At 35.0% G+C, this 17,581-nt stretch overlaps 1 protein-coding gene across 1 annotated transcript in view; it reads right to left on the reverse strand.

Annotated features, from left to right (window-relative positions):
• The window catches only part of CFAP47 (cilia and flagella associated protein 47), a gene marked incomplete in the record, with an annotated part of 209,882 nt that overhangs the window by 180,544 nt on the left and 11,757 nt on the right, over positions 1-17,581 (reverse strand). The window contains 12 exon segments of the mRNA XM_072404123.1: positions 756-886; positions 1,631-1,875; positions 3,528-3,744; positions 4,043-4,139; positions 4,796-4,985; positions 5,107-5,259; positions 8,419-8,629; positions 9,921-10,110; positions 11,541-11,776; positions 12,857-12,981; positions 13,861-14,021; positions 16,079-16,304. Of these exon segments, the coding sequence (XP_072260224.1) occupies positions 756-886; positions 1,631-1,875; positions 3,528-3,744; positions 4,043-4,139; positions 4,796-4,985; positions 5,107-5,259; positions 8,419-8,629; positions 9,921-10,110; positions 11,541-11,776; positions 12,857-12,981; positions 13,861-14,021; positions 16,079-16,304 (2,182 nt within the window).

A 17,581-nucleotide genomic window follows, 5' to 3' on the forward strand; every position in this document is an offset into this window, starting at 1 on the left:
GGTCACTACTTCACACCACTACATATCTCCCCTCCTATTGTGTGTTAATTTCCCCTCCTACTAGATTGTACGCTCTATTTAATGTTCAGCACTGCGTAATATGTTGGTGCTTTATAAATCCTTTTTATTATTATTATTAATAATAATAATAATAATGTTGTTTTTTGTTGTCCATGTCTTAAAACACCAGCTTGATGCTGCTAAGGCTTTAAACTGGCATCAGCAAAGCAGATAGACCACACCTGAAGCCCTCTTGCAGTGGAGATGCCAGCTTTGTCTGACCTATTTAATATAAAAAAAAACTATTTGCAAATCAGCTGAATCTTGCCTAAATATCTACTTACCAGTATGACCTGTTTTTACAAGGTTCTTAAACTGCTGTAAACTACAATACATTTTGGATCCCAGGCTTGCAATATTGTTTTAGCCAGATACATGCTTTGCATACTAAGAAAGGATCCAATCCATTAGAAAAATAGCAGGTGCTGTATTTTTACAAAATGCATGAGTACCTTTAAACTATTCAAACGGTTAATTCTGTATTTAGGTAGTATGTATACGACTGTAAACATTAAATATGCAATCTAACAGTTTTGTCCACACCTCTTTCATGTAATTTAACTGCTGCAGAAAAAAAAAACAATATCAGTACTTATTAACGCAGACAAATCTTTCTCTTAAAAGTGCTTTTGTGCTGTCATCAGGTTTTCTAATGGCCTGTATTGTCAGCATCTGTGTAGTGCCGCTAGAATTACCTCTGCAATGCATCTTAGTTTTGCTGAATTTCTCTGCTGTACACAGAGATTGAATTCTCCAATCTCAGGAGAGCTGAATCCTGGATGCCATACAACTTCACATTCTAGGTCTTTATAAGCATCAACAACGCCTAAAAAAAAGTAACGTATATATAGAAATGCTTTTAATAATCTTGCAAGAAGTATATGTATATTGGTAAAGGAAAACACCTTTTTTTCTGTAAACATATGATCAGTAAATGTTTTTTTTTTGTCCCAGTACTACACTTTTCTCCCTTTTCATTTGAAGTGTTATCCATTTCTAGGTATTTGCAAAAAATAAATAAATAAATATATATATATATATATATACACACACACATATATATTGGTTTTGCATCAATGACACCAACTATGAGTTTATGGACTTTTTCAGTTCAAGGGTAGGGGCGTTTAGTATTATGAAAGGTTTGATCACCAGTTTGTAAGGTTTTGACTCATAGGAGGTATTAGGTGGGAGGCCAAGTCTAGAGAGGATACATTTTCATCTGTGAAGCTGGGTGATCCAGCAAATCCATTCCAGGTTTTCTGGATTACCCAGCTTGACTGATGAAAATGTATCCTCTCCAGTCATGGAGACCTTTAATAAATCAGGCACAATAGTGGAGCTGGCTGGCTACTTCGCTGAATATGCAGTCTGACAGCTATCTGCTATGCATGTTGTTAAATGTAAAAAAAAAATGTTTTTTTTTTTTTTTTTCAATTTACCAAACTTTATGAACTCTTTCATCAAACTGTAGAGTAGTATGTATGGGACAATTAGAATATAAGCAAATAAAGGCAAACATTTTATATTAACAATTATTGCTATAAAAACACAAACAAAGCTTAATTACCTCTTGCTGGGCGTATTGAAAATGCTATTCCTTTTTCAGTTATGATTGGCTTCCAGCTAAATTCAGCCGGGTGATTTCTGCGATTATATAATCTTACTGACGATCTAAATCCCGTATCAGCTAAAAAGTCATTGTTCGGTTTCAGGGTCAGCTCGTGAGATGATAGGACAAGGGCAACAGGAACAGTTTTTGCCATTACAAGAATATGACCAGCATGTTTGTTGTTTATGGTATAGGTAATTGACCTGCAATTATTTACAAAATGTATACTTAAATCTTTTTATAGTTTACTACAACAGTGAAATAATAACCAGCAAAAACAGTACATTGAGTCAAATGCATTGCACATACCACACTGTTTAATGTCTGATCATTCCAGAAAAAGCCTGTTCACATATATATCTCTATTACTTTCTAGTGCTTGAGATGTTAGCTATAGCTTCAGGGTCACAAAGAATTGCATCTGGGAACCATGTTAGCTCATAAAGGTGGATGATGAAAGAATATGTTTAAAGAGTCTATCTATTAATAATGAGGGCATAAAGTCCTGGTGAAGCCTGCAGTACTAAATAAAATGCTGACAGTAACCAAAAGGTTATTCCCTTAAGTACAATAACTTTTAAAGATTATTTAAAAAGTTAACTGCTTGACTTCCACAAAGTAAAAGTATGTTTCTGACTGACAGCTGTTATACAAACTGTATTTTCAACCTTGCTTAAAATACCCTAAACAGTATTATTAATTTACATATTTCTGAGTTATCTTTTTTTCTGGGAAGAGATGTGTCTTGTCATACTTATGATAATTTATTAATAATTAAGTGATATGTCTTGTCATATCTTTGTGCTTTAATTAAGTGATGCAATAATAAAACTTTTTCCAACATACAAGATGGTGGCTTGGGAAACAGTGCACTTTATAGTGCAAGCCTTGCTCTATAAACATAAAATATATTGACATAAAAGACAACTGAAGACATTATAGTGAAAGCATGGTAATGGGCAAGCATAAACTGTAATGACCCTGGATGAAGATAAGGACTAACTTGACTAGGACTAGAAAGTTTATGGCTAGGTACACACGTGGAATAATTATCGTTAGAAAACGAACAATCAATGATTATTCCAGTCTATTTTGAACAATTGTATTGTGCACAGGTCTGTACATGCTGAAACAGTACGATTGTCAAATATAATCCACCAATGATGTACAAACTAGATACGATCGTTTAAACGATCATTCAAACGATGCAGGAAGTGACATGTACAGGAGAAAATGTATCACAGCACAATCCACGATCACTGAACGACCATAATGGTCGTTTGTTTCCAGCGAGATTCTTTCTTCGTCGGTGTCATTGTGCACTTTTTTTGTTAAGAATTATTAAATGATCAGTTGTGGATCGTTCATTTCCAACGACAATTATTTCACATGTGTAAGTGTTGAGGTGAAAATAGGCAAGGTCAGTATTCTCTAAAGCTTTTTCCAGCCTGGTTTTAAAGGTTGACTGTACGTAGAAAAACCTTGACTAAAAACATGGTGTGTCCCACTTTCCATTGGCAATTGTTCTTGATGAGATATCTGTTTGTCTTTATTCACCATACATGGAATAAGAGCCTACTTTATAATGCATTCAAAGGATATCAAATCAGGTGGACGCTAACACAACAGAGCTGTTGATAAATGTAATCGACCTAGCAGATTAAAATCTGGCAACAATATAAAATTCTTTGCCAATGTATTTAGTAATAATTCATTAAAAACTTCCAGCAAATACTGGTGTATTTTCTTTGTTTTAAGTGAAGTTAGGTGAAGTTCTTCAACCAGGGCCTACAAAAGATCATCTCAAAGAACATTCTTCATGAATTTTGTACAAAAAAAATACACTCATTCTTACTTTTTAAATTTCCCCAATGAGTTTGTTTCAAAGACAACAGGAATGTCAGTCTTTGACATAGGTGGTACAACATGAGAAAGGGGGCTAGTTTGCTGCAGCTCATCACAGTCTATCTCCACTTGAACCCATATGTACATGGGAAGACTATTTATAATGATCAGTTCTTTAATTGATGCGGAGCGTACGCAGATTTCACCAAAATCTATTGTGGAAGGACCTGTGCAAGGAAAACGAAAATGTTAAAAACATCAAAAGCCAAACATAATTAAATTCTGTTAAGGTCTGCTGCATTTTTTATTTAGCTGTTAAAAAAGAAAGGAAATAAGCCACCTGCTGAAGTAGTTCATGCTGTTCTTAATTTAATTTTAGGACATTTTTACCTTTTAGCACATTTATTTTTGTATTTATCTATTTTATTAATTAGACATTTGAACATCTCAAGTTTGAATATACTTTCAATGCAAAATGTTTGCTTGAGAGTTTTTACAGCCTTATTACTATATGTCAGCTCTTACCTATAACTACTTGATGAAGTTGCTGAGGTGTCAGTTCTAAGCTGCAATCTTCTTTCTCAATTGCAGTGCATGGCATTGCGTTAAGCCCCTCATTATTCTAAAGTACAAGTAACATTTATTATTATGAAAAAATAATAGTTGAGTATATAAGAGTTAAGATGTAAAGCAAGGTGAGTATGTGAAGCCAAAGTTTCCAGTTCAGGTGGTGCCTCAGGTTTGTGCCTAAAGGCTGCAGTGATAAATAACGTTCATGATAATGAAAATATGTACTTATGCTCATTTAAAATTGGTTTCTGAAGTTGAAATCTCATCCACTTAAAATGATTTAGAACCTTCTTTCATTACTCACATATACATAAATGTCAGGGATAGTACAAAATAAAACATTTATTCCAACAGGACCATTCCAGGTAGCATGAACGTGCCCAGTACATTGTAGTACAATACAATTAATTCTGCATGCAAAATTTTGAACATAAAAAGATATTTAAATGAATTAGCTGCTTTAATGCAACACCCATGAATGCAGTACAGTTCCATGCAGCAGACTAAACTGGTATGAATGGGCCTCAAACTTATTGGAATAAAAAATCTTGATAGAAAATTGTATATGTAAAGCCCAAAAGGAAACAAAAATATTATTTTATAGTATTCCTGAATATCCATAAAGATTGATCCAAGGGATTTCCAGGGATTACCTTAAAGACTGACATGGGTACTAACAGGCACCACAAGTTACTGGCACATACTTACTTCTTTGGTCACTGATCTAGATTCTACAGATGCCAATTGGCGAGTGGTCAACATGCGGCCTTTAGTGATGTTAGCAGTTATTGGTTTTTGCTGTTCATTTAAACATTCAGCAATTGAGGCAGTGGGTGGCTGTAGTCCTGCTGCTGGTGTAATGCCAATTTCAATATCATTGTTCATTTCTTCAAACTCTCTACAAGAAATCAAGTTTGCTTAGCAAAACATGGGAGAATCAACAAAAATGTAGCATAAAACATCTGCAATGGGAGGCATGTAACATTTTAATTCTCAAGGTGTGATACAATATAATATACCTGTCTTTCTCTTCTTTTAGGCGTCGCTCCCTCCTGCTTTTTATATAATCAGTATAATAGTCCTTGTGGGCTTGCTTTATCTTTTCTTCCTCTTCCGTGTATGCATAATCAGCATCCACATAGTTATATCGTTCCATTTTAGTGAAAATAGTCCTAAAAAGAGATTATATTGTTATTTTATATCAAGTTAAATAACAAATATAATGCATAAAATATAGGTATAATATCTAAACAAAAAAAAGTGCTCAGAGAGCATCCACGGTGCTGATTGGGGAGCTCCAGCTGTGACTCACAGGGGACATTTCTGACATCCCCAAATTAAAATACACTAATTCTACCTTAGAGTTCATTTGGGCTTTAAATATTACTGACTAACATAAAGAATGTAGAATCTAACCTCATAAAAAAGTAACACTCCAGAAAACGTGCATTGCTAAGAACTCAAAATAGCTGTTGGTCCAAATGTCAGTTCTGATATTATGACTTTTCATTAGAATTCATTGTGTACAACATAAATGTTTTACATTTCCCTACTTATGTCAGTTAAAATACTCCATTTTTATGCTGGATAAAAAATAAAGTGCCACGGGCCTCCTTTGGTTGGGCAAATGTTAGATAACACTGGGGAACAATTTTGAACAAATTTTTTGTTGACTTCAATGTTTAGGCTTATATACACTAAAATAGGTATGCTGATTCTGTAAATGCAGTTAGTTTTATTCTATCAAGTCAGGTTTTTTCTCTACCTCTTATAATAAAGCCATTACTGTAGCGTGGTTTCGTATAGGCTATTCATTTACACGCAAGACAGTGTGGTCAGAGGTTGTGCGCTGCTCTACGTAGTGAATAAGCAAAATTTATTTTTCTACTTACACACGTATTTCCTTTCTTTCAGATCATGTTTTTTTTTTACTTTTAAATGTAACTATGCTTTTAAATTTCCCACCCGTCCACGCCCCCCGACGGACAGGCGCCCCGGCATCACAGCAGGATTGTCCGATCGCCGCTGGAGCCCGGGGCACAGGTAAGAGGGGCTTCCAAAGTTACCCCTGAGTCCCCTAAAAGCTGGACGGTTTTCTAGAAGCACAGAATATAACTGGGTATTAAGGCTTTAAAGTAAAGATAACAGTGACTGTTGATCCAGGGAACATCCGATTGCCTCATGGAATCAGGAAGGAATTTCTTTTCCCTGTTGAAGCAAATTGTACCAGGGTTTTTTTTGCCTTCCTCTGGACCAACTATGTCTTATAGGGTTTTATATCTGGGATATGTTTATTTCACTTGTGCTTGAATTTGATGGACTTATGTCTCTTTTCAACCTGACCTACTATGTAACTATGTAACTATGTAACTATGTCTTGCTCTGCTGTTTGTGCAGCTCTGCTCTGCTCGTCGTAAGTGCCTGAACAACCCTGATTCATTTTGTTATATCTGTGGCATTTTCACCATTCCCAAGTCAAAGGGAGAATATCAGCACATTTGTAGAGCAAGCCTATTTGGCATATTTCAAAGTTAAACTTGGTGATCAAGATAAGTGTTGAGGGTTTATGGATGTGGACAAAGGGAACACAAGATAAGATGCCATTTGGTATACCTATGGTTTGGCGAGAACCAGGAGATCATTTCAGTGACTGTTACTTTTGTATAGTGAAAACTTCAGGATATAACAAGAAAAATAAATGTAACATACAGTATCCCAGTCTACCATCGGCTATACGCCCAGTGGCTCATTAAGATGAAATCCCAGTGCCAGTTTTCGTTACATTACCCTCTCTTGAAGAACATGATTATGGTGATGAACTAGGTGACAACAATGATGAAGAGTTTAAAATTGAAGAGGACTCTGTTCGTAAGGGATTTGATCAGCATGAGTTGAGTTATTTGGCACGTGATTTGAGACTATCGAAGAAGGCTTCAGAACTCCTAGCATCAAGACTGTGTGAGAACTTACTTGAAAAAGGAACAAAAGGAATCATACTTTAGAACCAGAGAACTTGCATTTTCTGCAGTACCTTAGAACTGACAGTGGCTTTGTGTATTGCCATAACATACCTGATTTAATGGAGGAATTGGGAATTCCCATCAATAACTCAACTGAATGGCGACTATTCATCGATTGCTCAAAGCGGAGCATAAAGTGTGTCCTCTTTCACAATGGCAAATTATTTGGGTCAGTCCCAATTGGCCATTCAGTTTCTCTTTGTGAAGAATATGCAGACATAAATAGAGTCATTGAGTTGTTGCAATATCACCAACACAATTTGGTCATATGTGTTGACCTTAAAACGGTATGCTTCCTTCTTGGTCAGCAACGCGAATACACCAAGTATCCCTGTTCTCTATTTATGTGGGACAGCAGAGCTTGTGAGAGGCATTGGGTGGAAGAGAATAGGCCCCCAAGTTCTGCTCTAAAACCAGGTGATCCAAACATTCTACATGAGCAACTTGTTGATAGAAAGAATAATATATTCCTGTCTCTGCACATGAAACTGGGTCTGATGAAGCACAAACTACAGCATGACAAATACCATAAAGATACAATATTTATTTTAAACAGAAGAAAGCAACAACGTGCTTTTGGCTGCGTGTCTGCTTCTGGAGAAAACGCATGGCAGCTGCAGCAAAGCAAATGTGATACCTGGCATGTAGTTTGCAGCAGCAGCTTGCTTCACACCCTACAGTGGTCAACTGAGTAATATTCCACTGCAAGTATGAAAGGGGCCGTTTAGTATTCCCCCATCTCTGTAATATTTAGTTTTTCTTGACAGCTTATTTACTGTGTAAATGTCAAAACAGAGACATGTGAATTAAAAAAATATCATACTATATACTACATTTATCTGAATACAAGATTTTTTTTTTAGTTGTTTGATAATGTCATTTCAGAGATTCTTTAATAACCTAAAAATTGAGCTATAGCTGGGATCTGTCAAAAGAAAAACAAAAACAATGGTTATTGGAAATTTTTAGAGGAGCTCAGTACAGAGTTTATTGGTTACAGCTCATAAAGTCCTAGGTTGCTCTCTGAAGATTGTTACTGGCAACAATTTAATGTCCACCTAAGCCAGTAATACTTTTATATAAAGGCATACAAACATCTGTGCTCTAGAACAGAGCTTTTGTTTCTGTAACCTGTAATGGTTCATACCAATAAGCAGCCATAGGTTGACAATCATGTCAGGATTCATCAGGCTAGAGCATTCTGTCATCCTATAAATCTTTTCCACTGTGTAATAGCTATGGTGCCGTGACTTTACTTACAGTAACATTGTTTTTGCTTTCACGCGGGTAAACAAACTTTATATACAGTACCTGTATTGTGCTTTGCGGTCACTTGGTCTTATGCTTGCTGCTCGATCATTTGGAAATGCTACTAGCACGTCATTGTCAGCATCATTTGTTTTTTGGTGAACGTGTATTTGTGTTTTAGTGGCAGACAAAGTGGCCATTCGTGAGACCAATGCAGATTCCTTAGGTGCTTGTACAAACTGTCCAGTAGGGTTAGTTACCAAAGGAGTAATTCCTGCATTTAAATTGGAAATATTGAGGATGAGTTTTCTTTACCTTTTTTAATGCCAGACACATACAATTAAATACATTTGTTACATAAAACCCTCATCCACTAAAGGTTAGGTTTGTTATTCCTTCCCCTTTTTTTCATCCACTCTTTTGTCACTCCCCTTCTTACATTCTTCCAAAATATATTTTTATATAATCCCAATTATCCCCCTTCCCTTTCTCCATCACAGACCCAGTAGAATAAAATACTAATAGTTGACTTTTTTATGTTAGATAATATTTGTTTTTATGGATTTATACTACCCAGGGAAGATAAGTAAACATATATATGCTGATTTTGTGCCACTCTCTAACTTGGGCATCCAGGAGGATGGGTAGAACTGGGACCCATGGCAGGGTGTGTAGTGCATTCCCCAGCTTCACTTCTAGTACACAGCTGACAGGATTCTAACACAGCATATAATATTTACAGCAATAGTGGGGTAAAAATATTTACTATATACTAAACATATTACCATTCAGTCACTACACATTGCTCTGAATGTAACAGAGAATATTTTTTCCTTCAACATTCCTATTTTCTCAACAATAGGCAATGTTATTGCCATAAACAAGTCTAGTGGATATAACTGGTGACATACTATTTTCTAGCCAACGTTGGCACAAACATATTTAACACTACAGGACACTGTTTCTAGTGTACTACATTTTTGGAGACATTGCTGCCAACAAATAACTTCAAACTTTGGCTTTAAAAGTCAGATAAGAAATATGCTAATTGCTGTTTCTTGTTTCTGTACATTGTTACTGATATATGTCTTTTGCTGGTTGTTATTTCTCCTAATTAATAAAGAACATTAAAATAAATGTTTAAAAAAGTGCATTGCTTAGGCAGACAGTCCTAACAAGTCAACTAAGCAAAAAAATCTAATTAAAGGGATAAATATTTAATCCAGCACAGGTATAGGTATTATGATTATGATTTTATCTCCAGATCCCTACACAACACCAGTTGGGATTGGTTCACCTTAGCCTTAGGCATGTATGGGTATGTACTAATTAGTGGAGTGAATGGGGGCACTTGCTCGGACTGGACTGGAGCTGAAGATGCCCTATTCAACGGCCCCTAAAAATATTTAATTATTTAATACATTTGCATGAATACCGATAACAAGCAAGTACATAAGTTAGTAGCCTGACTACAAAACTACAAAATTGGTCAAACTTTTGAAGTCCCCAATTTGTGTAATAATGTTGGTGCTAATCTGCGGATACAGCAATCAAAATGTACTCACCTGGGTTGACTTTCATAACAATTTTGTTAGTTATTGGTTTACAGACTGCTTGGAAAGTGAGCTTCATTTGGTGAAAGGCTTTTGTTTTTAAAGGAGACAACTTTTCATCTGATGTGGGACCCAAAATATCTACCACTTGTTTTACTTTAAATGTTCCAGCTTGATGTGGAACAAATGAAAACACCATATCCTAAAAACAAGGAGCAAAAATATAAGACACAAAATAAACACCTTTAGACTGATTTACTAATATTCTTATGAAAAATTGTTTCTTTTAAAAATGTCCTTAATTTCCAGAAATATGGTAAATAATTAAAATTCAGAGAAAAAAAATAAATTAATAGTATTTTCTGGAATTATTTCCACATATATTTGTCAATCCTACTTTTTTTAACTGGAACCACACTCAAAAAGTAGGTTTTTCTATGCTGCAGGGGGGCTTTAGAAATGTTATTTGCGCCCCAGCAATACCCTGAAACATTTACATCATGTGTGGAATTTCTCTTGGACTGTAGCAGTACAGGTGTGTCTAGGCAATCCTGTGCCTGTAGTCTAATAAATATCTGAAGCCAGCTCTGAGGTGCTACTGCTTCAGACTGCTAGTATCAGAAGATTTGGAAATTACATTATTGTAATGCCCACTGTTCTCCTCATTGGAGTCTCTCACATGAAGAATCAAGACCCTGCCCCTACTGAGCCATGGCAAGCCACAAAGACATGGCATGATAAGGAAGTAACTGGAAAAGATGAGCTTCAGGGAGTACACAGTCAATAATGGCGATTAGTTCTTTTTCCGGTGTCTGTCTTTTTGGTACAACTTCGAGCTTTGTTCCTTTTTAAACCCAGTATTAATATTTCATAAATTTTTAAGATTAAGGTTCTATTTAAGGTTCATTATAATAGTTATATTTATTATTTAAGCTAAAATTCAACATTTTAATTTGTTTATGTATGCTTTGAATAAATTCTTTGCTTTAAAGCAAGATAATGAATTATGTTTTATCTTTTTAAATAACTGGTTGCATCATATTTTTTTTAATTTTAGGATTTCCTCTGTAATCCACAGATGCATTACCAATACTTTTGTTTAAGAAAAAACACAATAACACTATAGGGTCTATTTATAAAACAGGGAATCAGACATTCCCTCAAACATTCCCTCATGGAAATCTTCCAAGTCCATGTGTTTTAATGGCAGTAATTGATTCTCATCTGGAATGGCTGAGGGAATGTTACATTCCTTGTTTTAGAAATAGAGCTCTATATGAATGGACAAAGTCATGCTATGCTTCTTTTTTTTTTTTTTTTTTTTTTTACATTTTATTTTATACTGCTAAGAACCAAGGTTTTTAATGTATTTTAGGTCTAGGAATCATTTAAGAATTTGTATTCAGTTCTTTCCCATCACAACAGTGCTGATCAGTTTTTTTCTTTTTTTTTAGTTTAGGTAGATGCCACTGTTGTTTTTATCATTATGTCACAGAACACAACTATTTAACTCAGTTAATGAATGAATACTGAAATAAAAAGACAGAAATCTATGTTAATAGATAAACTCCATTCTAGACAGCTTTATCTGTGATGCTAATGCTTTGCAGATCTACAGAGCTGTTTTTGTACCTGTGAATGTCCTGGCTCTATCTTTCCATTAGCTGGAGAGATATGAAAATGGGATATCTTGCGAAAGCTGAACACCGCAGGGAGACACTGAGACTCATTTTTTAGTGAACAGAGCATATCGATCCTTTCACCAATCACGCATTCCTTAAAATTGTATGCTGTCCCTGGACTGAATGTTAATGTGACCGGGAAAGCAGAGCCAGTGGCAGCCAGCTCCATGTAGCGTTTTTTTTGTCCTGTGATAAAAATAAAATGAGAAAAGATGGTTAATGGCAATGTAATAGTTGAATGAATTTAATAGTTTTAATACAGCCATTTATTAAACTTACAAACAGTATATGATTTTGTTATTGGGATAAGATAAACTGCTATCATGTTTTGTTTAATACATTTCTTCTGTTTGTTTCACAAATGTTGAGAAGGAACACAAAGCAGCACAACAGAGATATAACCATAAACATCCTAAATCTGAAGTTTAATCTTCTAATATTTTGCCTTCCTTGGTTACTCATTTCCCCTTCATCAACATGCTAAATAAATGTTTACATTTTACTTTTCATTACAGACCTTATTTTATACTTCTCTATGAAGCCATAATATGGCTTGTGAGTGCTGTATATAGCTTCCTGAAAACTTGACAGCACCCTGCCTAATGAAGATAACCCTAAACCATATCAGACCACACGTGACAATGAGCTTCTATGATTGTAACAATATAAAAAAACTTGGTCAAAAGATAAACACAAGGATAGCAAAGCTGGGGAGTAGAGGACTAGAGGATGATCCATTTATCCATCAGACAGGTAATAAGCTAGGATCTATTTGACTTGTTCCAGATTCTAATGTACATTGTGGGAAGCTAGGAGCATTTAATTAGGGTAAGCACTTTCAGTATAGGAGAGAAGGCAAGAGTGCAAAACTGAAGCTGAAGCTGCAGCTTAGTTTTATACTGTGCTCACTGCTTTACTATTATACCATTGTGACACTATTATCTTTTCAACTGCCATGATATATTTTTACACCGGCTACAAGAGGGTCAACTCTGATGAAAAAAATACATTTTAAGCAGTGCAGGGGTTAAAGACCTCATTAGATAGAAGGTAATTATAGTTAAACCACTAGGTAGTTTGAAAGTGCATAGGTGATGTAAAATGTTTCTCAATACCAGATCACTATATTGTTATTTTTTTTCTACTTGATAGTTGTATTACAAAAACACAACTAATAATCACACTTTTTTACTTTTTGAATTTTGAGCCAACCTGTGGTTATAGTTGTGCAACTAGGAATCCAATATCTGTGCATCTGATACCAACCTTTATTACACATTTTTGCATCTGTATCTGCTTGCAGAAATCCATCTTTACTTCCTACAAGCTCAAACTTCATGAAAAGTGCATAGTCCTGCTGAGATGGTAGTTCACCAGTGTCTTCATTTTGCCTAAAAACATACAGCACATAAATATAAACAGTACAAATATATATGGAACATACTTTACCTGCACAAACAAAGACAAAATCTTAAAATACTTTCACAGTTGTATCACTCATATATAGGTATAACAAAAGCACTATTATATATGATAAAGCGTTTTATGTTTAATTTATCGTTTGTCTTGAATTCTTACTGAAATAAAGTTGTACACTTATTGATATGTGCTTAGAAACATCTGTGCTCACAGCCACATAGATAAATGCTAGTCTCACATTATTTAAAGTGGGATTGGATGGAGATGGATATTGCTGGCCTAAAAAGAACCAACACTGCATACATTTTCCTCCTTCTGCTTTATTCATTCTTTGGATCTGGGCTTTGTTATCTTGTACAGCTGCACCTTGAATATTTTCCCACAATATAACAGATCACTAGTCTATAGCTCTGAAAGGATGCTCCCATATAGAAACACAGAGCTGAAGAAGGCATAGTAATTCAGTAACTGGGAACAGATCAATCCTTTACCCTGTATTTTCTTTTTTTTCTTTTTTTCTTATGGTAAATGCAATACAGTAAATTCTTGTGCTGACATGGTCTCTTTTAAGAACTGCTTTATAGCAGCGGTCGCCAACCAGTGATCCGCGAGAAAATTTTGGTGGTCCGCAGCTCTGTCCGGTGCTCCCCCCCCCCCCCCCCCAGAAGAAGGACCCTGCTGGGGGGGGGCGCATCGGCTAGAGCCGCGGACCATGTCCTCCGTACAGATCACAGGCTCAGGGCAGTGGGCCGATTCTTGCATCATGACGTCACTAAGAAATGTTAAGGAAATCATAGACAACACTCTAGGACATTGCATCTTGTATAAAAACCATGAATCATTGTACTTACTTAGGACTAAAACAAAGGGTGACTGTGGTTTTCTGGAATGGTAAGAGGACTCCTTGATTGGGGAAGCAGGAAAGTAAAGCTGAAACATCTAGTTCACTGGTTCGTTTCCTATAATTCATTTCTTGTAAAACAGCTTCTGTACTTTTCCCAATAACACTGCCCTAAATATAAGAAAAACATCATCATTACTCCAAAAGATGTATACACATAAAAATGTCACCATTATTTGCTGCTATATTGCATTAAGAATACAAAATCCTGCTGGTTACCTAAAGTGGAACTGAATTAGGAAAGTCAACATTTGTTTATTGTTATTTGTGCATGTAGCACCTTCCTAATGTAGAAGCTTCAGTTCACTATATGTTTCTCATAGTGTGTGGAATGGTACAATAAAAGAAAATTCCCATTTTTTTAGTCTGAATGTTGCTGTGCAGAGATTGCCAGGAGAATAATAATATCAAGAAAGATTAAAATACATATTCTAAACAGAGTGGTGAGAAAAAAAAGAAGACAAGTATTTACTTCTGTGAAAATATGACCTACATGGGCAAAACATATACACACGTTAGAAATTCAGCCAAATTTACTTCAATTTGTAGTCTATATATAAATATTAGCAAGTTCCTTTACAAGACTAGACAGTACACCCCTGGGTACATTTCAATGATTCATATTGAATTTTGATATGAGTAGATGCTGTTGTCATTAATGAAGAATTGCATATAAGAACAATATCTGCCTGAAATGTTATGCATTTGCTTTTAGGAAATTTTCTGCTTGAGTATGAATTATTTACTCCAGCAAAATTGTCTCTGTTCTATTGAGTTATCATCAACAGTCCTAAACAAAACTATTTGAGCTCTTTGCTGTTAAATCCATGATCTGGAATCCTGCCAAGCAAACTTTAACCACAGCTCTGTAATGTTTGGGGATTTAAGGCAAAACTTCTTATAAACCAGAATGTTTTTTTTATTTGCAGATTACCACTTTCCTTCTACTGACCTATAAAGTTCACAGCTGTCATATAAAGCACATATCATTATTCAACTGTATATTGAAAAGGTTGTGTTTTAGATACTGGACTAATCTTTATTTACAAAAGTATCATAAAGTATGTTCTTTCTGAATTCAAAATGTGCTAAATCGCTAAGGGATTCATTAAAAAAAAAGTATAAGTGCACCAGGACCATACCACAGATAAAACTTTATAATGCACGACAAATTGTTTTTCAAATCTTTGCTCTTCAAACTAGCACAAATGAATTACACTAGATTAAAAGAGAAAAAAAGGGGAGAGTCCACTACTGACATGGTGACATAAGTTACAAGACCAAGTAGCCTCTATTTAACTAGAAATAGCTTTATGAATTAAGAAAAGTAGGTCACATGACCTGCTCACCACTAATAACTGGGTTTCTAACTTTATCCAAAACAGTTTTCTTTGGTTTTGAACAAGCAAAGGCATTCAACCCTTGGTATCATAAATGGCATCCTCTGTTTAGACAGAAAGTGTTGGGTAGTGTCTCTAATCAGGCACAGACTGCAACAAAATATACTGGGTTTTATTTACGAACAGGCTGTTCACCTAGCAAAGATAATTATCACTCTTGCAGGGAAAGTTCACTTAGCTGAAGTGGTTACATTTCACTTTGTTAAGAACACCGAATCACATGCAGGGAAATGTAAAAAAGTATTGTTTCAGAATGTACAGAATTGTGCTCTATACGATCATTCAAAATAATGGTGAATAATCGTGGATTGGTCATTATTCATTAGTTTTCTAATGATAATTATTGCACGTGTGTACCTAGCCTTATTCTTGTCCTGTTGTAAGAGACTATTGGAGGAACAGGAAGTATAATGAAATCTCCTAGGTTGGATACAATTTCTCTTTAAGTACATTTGCTGGTTGTTTTTATTTATCTGAAAATGATTTTAAAAGCAAGTAACTATTCCCTTTTTTCTTTTTTATCTGACAAACTTGAAAGGCAGGGAAACAAAATACATTTTTTGTTCTGCTATGAAACTTTAGATACAGATTAACGTTCCCGTTGTGTGTTGAGACTTCAGACAGATGAGTTATGATACAAGTCTGCTATGGAGAGAGGAGACCTTTACTGCAACTGCACTGAGCGTTCAAACATTCCTGGGGGATGCTTTATATTGAAAAAACACTTTATGTTATAGAATTTAACTAGTAGTAAAAGGTTAAACCTACCATTTCAGCTCCAAGTGCATTATCATCCAGGACAGATACCCAGCTTACTTCCTCTGGACTATCGTTGTACAACACTGCTTTCTGGATCTTTGATGTTCCAAAATAGACAGCTCCAAAGTGAACACACTTCAAAGATTTGCCAGACAGGTCTAGTAACTCTAGAGATTGTCTGACAAAATTCCCTTTGATTAGCAAAGATGTTTCTTCACGACCTTGAAGTTTAACCCTAGGATAAACACACATGCCTGGTAAGAAAGTTTACAACAATAAACAGGTATCTTAGGTATTGTATCAAGGAGTAACATAAACCTAACCAGTATCATAACATAAACAGAGTTGGACAAAGTGATGTGATTATGTTTTTTTCAGTTGGGAAATAAATCTAAATTGCTAGCATGCAAAACCACAGAACTGCCATCCTTTCATATACTGTAATTATTTGAAGCATCACAATACCTAACTGAGAGACAAGTTAAAGTGTTGTTCACTGGCTCTGATCTGCAAGATAACAAAGCCAGAGAGCTACTGCAGATATAGCGTTAGAACATTTTATGCGTCTATTTTTTATCATATATTATTGTGAATTAATATATTTATATATATATAAATTGTGAAGCAGCTGTAAGACAAATGGAAGAAAACAACTAATATAAAGAAATTCGAAAGCTACAAGTATAAATTGCTAGGTTTGTGGCAGAAACTTACAGCTTATGCGCAGCTCTGGCTTTTTTGAAGTTTGAGCACAGTCATAAGTACGAGTAACTGTCAAAGGTCTGCATAATTTGCTCTCACAAATGGAAAAACTAATTTTTATTCATATTAACAGTACATTTTCTATGTGACCTCCTTTTGATTTTTGTTGCTGGATGTGATAAAAAAATTACATTTTTTATGAAAAGTTTAGAAAAGGAAGCTAATGAAGCATTATTATTTTAATCAGAAGTAACAGAGGGGTTATTAAAATATGACACATTGGTAAATATTGCTGAACTTTACAGGAATACAGTCTTTTATTATGGCTATAGAGGTATTTTATTGAATCCAGAACAATGAAGCTCATGTATAAAGAAAATGAAACAAAGCCAGTGGGACTGTGCAGAGCAGACTGCAATGATGATGAAAGTATAAAGATGATATATCTGATATGTCATAAGCAGCAATTCATCCAATATGTACAGTAACCATACATCTGATATGTGATATGTATCTATACATATTCAGTAACCAAATGTTTGAGATGTGTTATGCAGCCAATCACAATCTCTGTACAGTAACCATATATCTGATAGGTGTTATGCAGCCAATCATAATCTCTGTACAGTAACAATAAAGCTGTTATGTGGTATGTATCTATTCATTATCTGAGTACATTAAATATCTGATATGAAATATGCTGTCACCTGTGCACAGTAATGCAGACGTTTATCATCTATGTACAGTAATCATATATCTAATATATATTGTGCAGCCATTCATCATTTGCATACAATAGGTACATATTTA

The sequence above is a fragment of the Pyxicephalus adspersus genome, chromosome 1 (assembly GCF_032062135.1).
Source record: "Pyxicephalus adspersus chromosome 1, UCB_Pads_2.0, whole genome shotgun sequence".
NCBI lineage: Eukaryota > Metazoa > Chordata > Amphibia > Anura > Pyxicephalidae > Pyxicephalus > Pyxicephalus adspersus.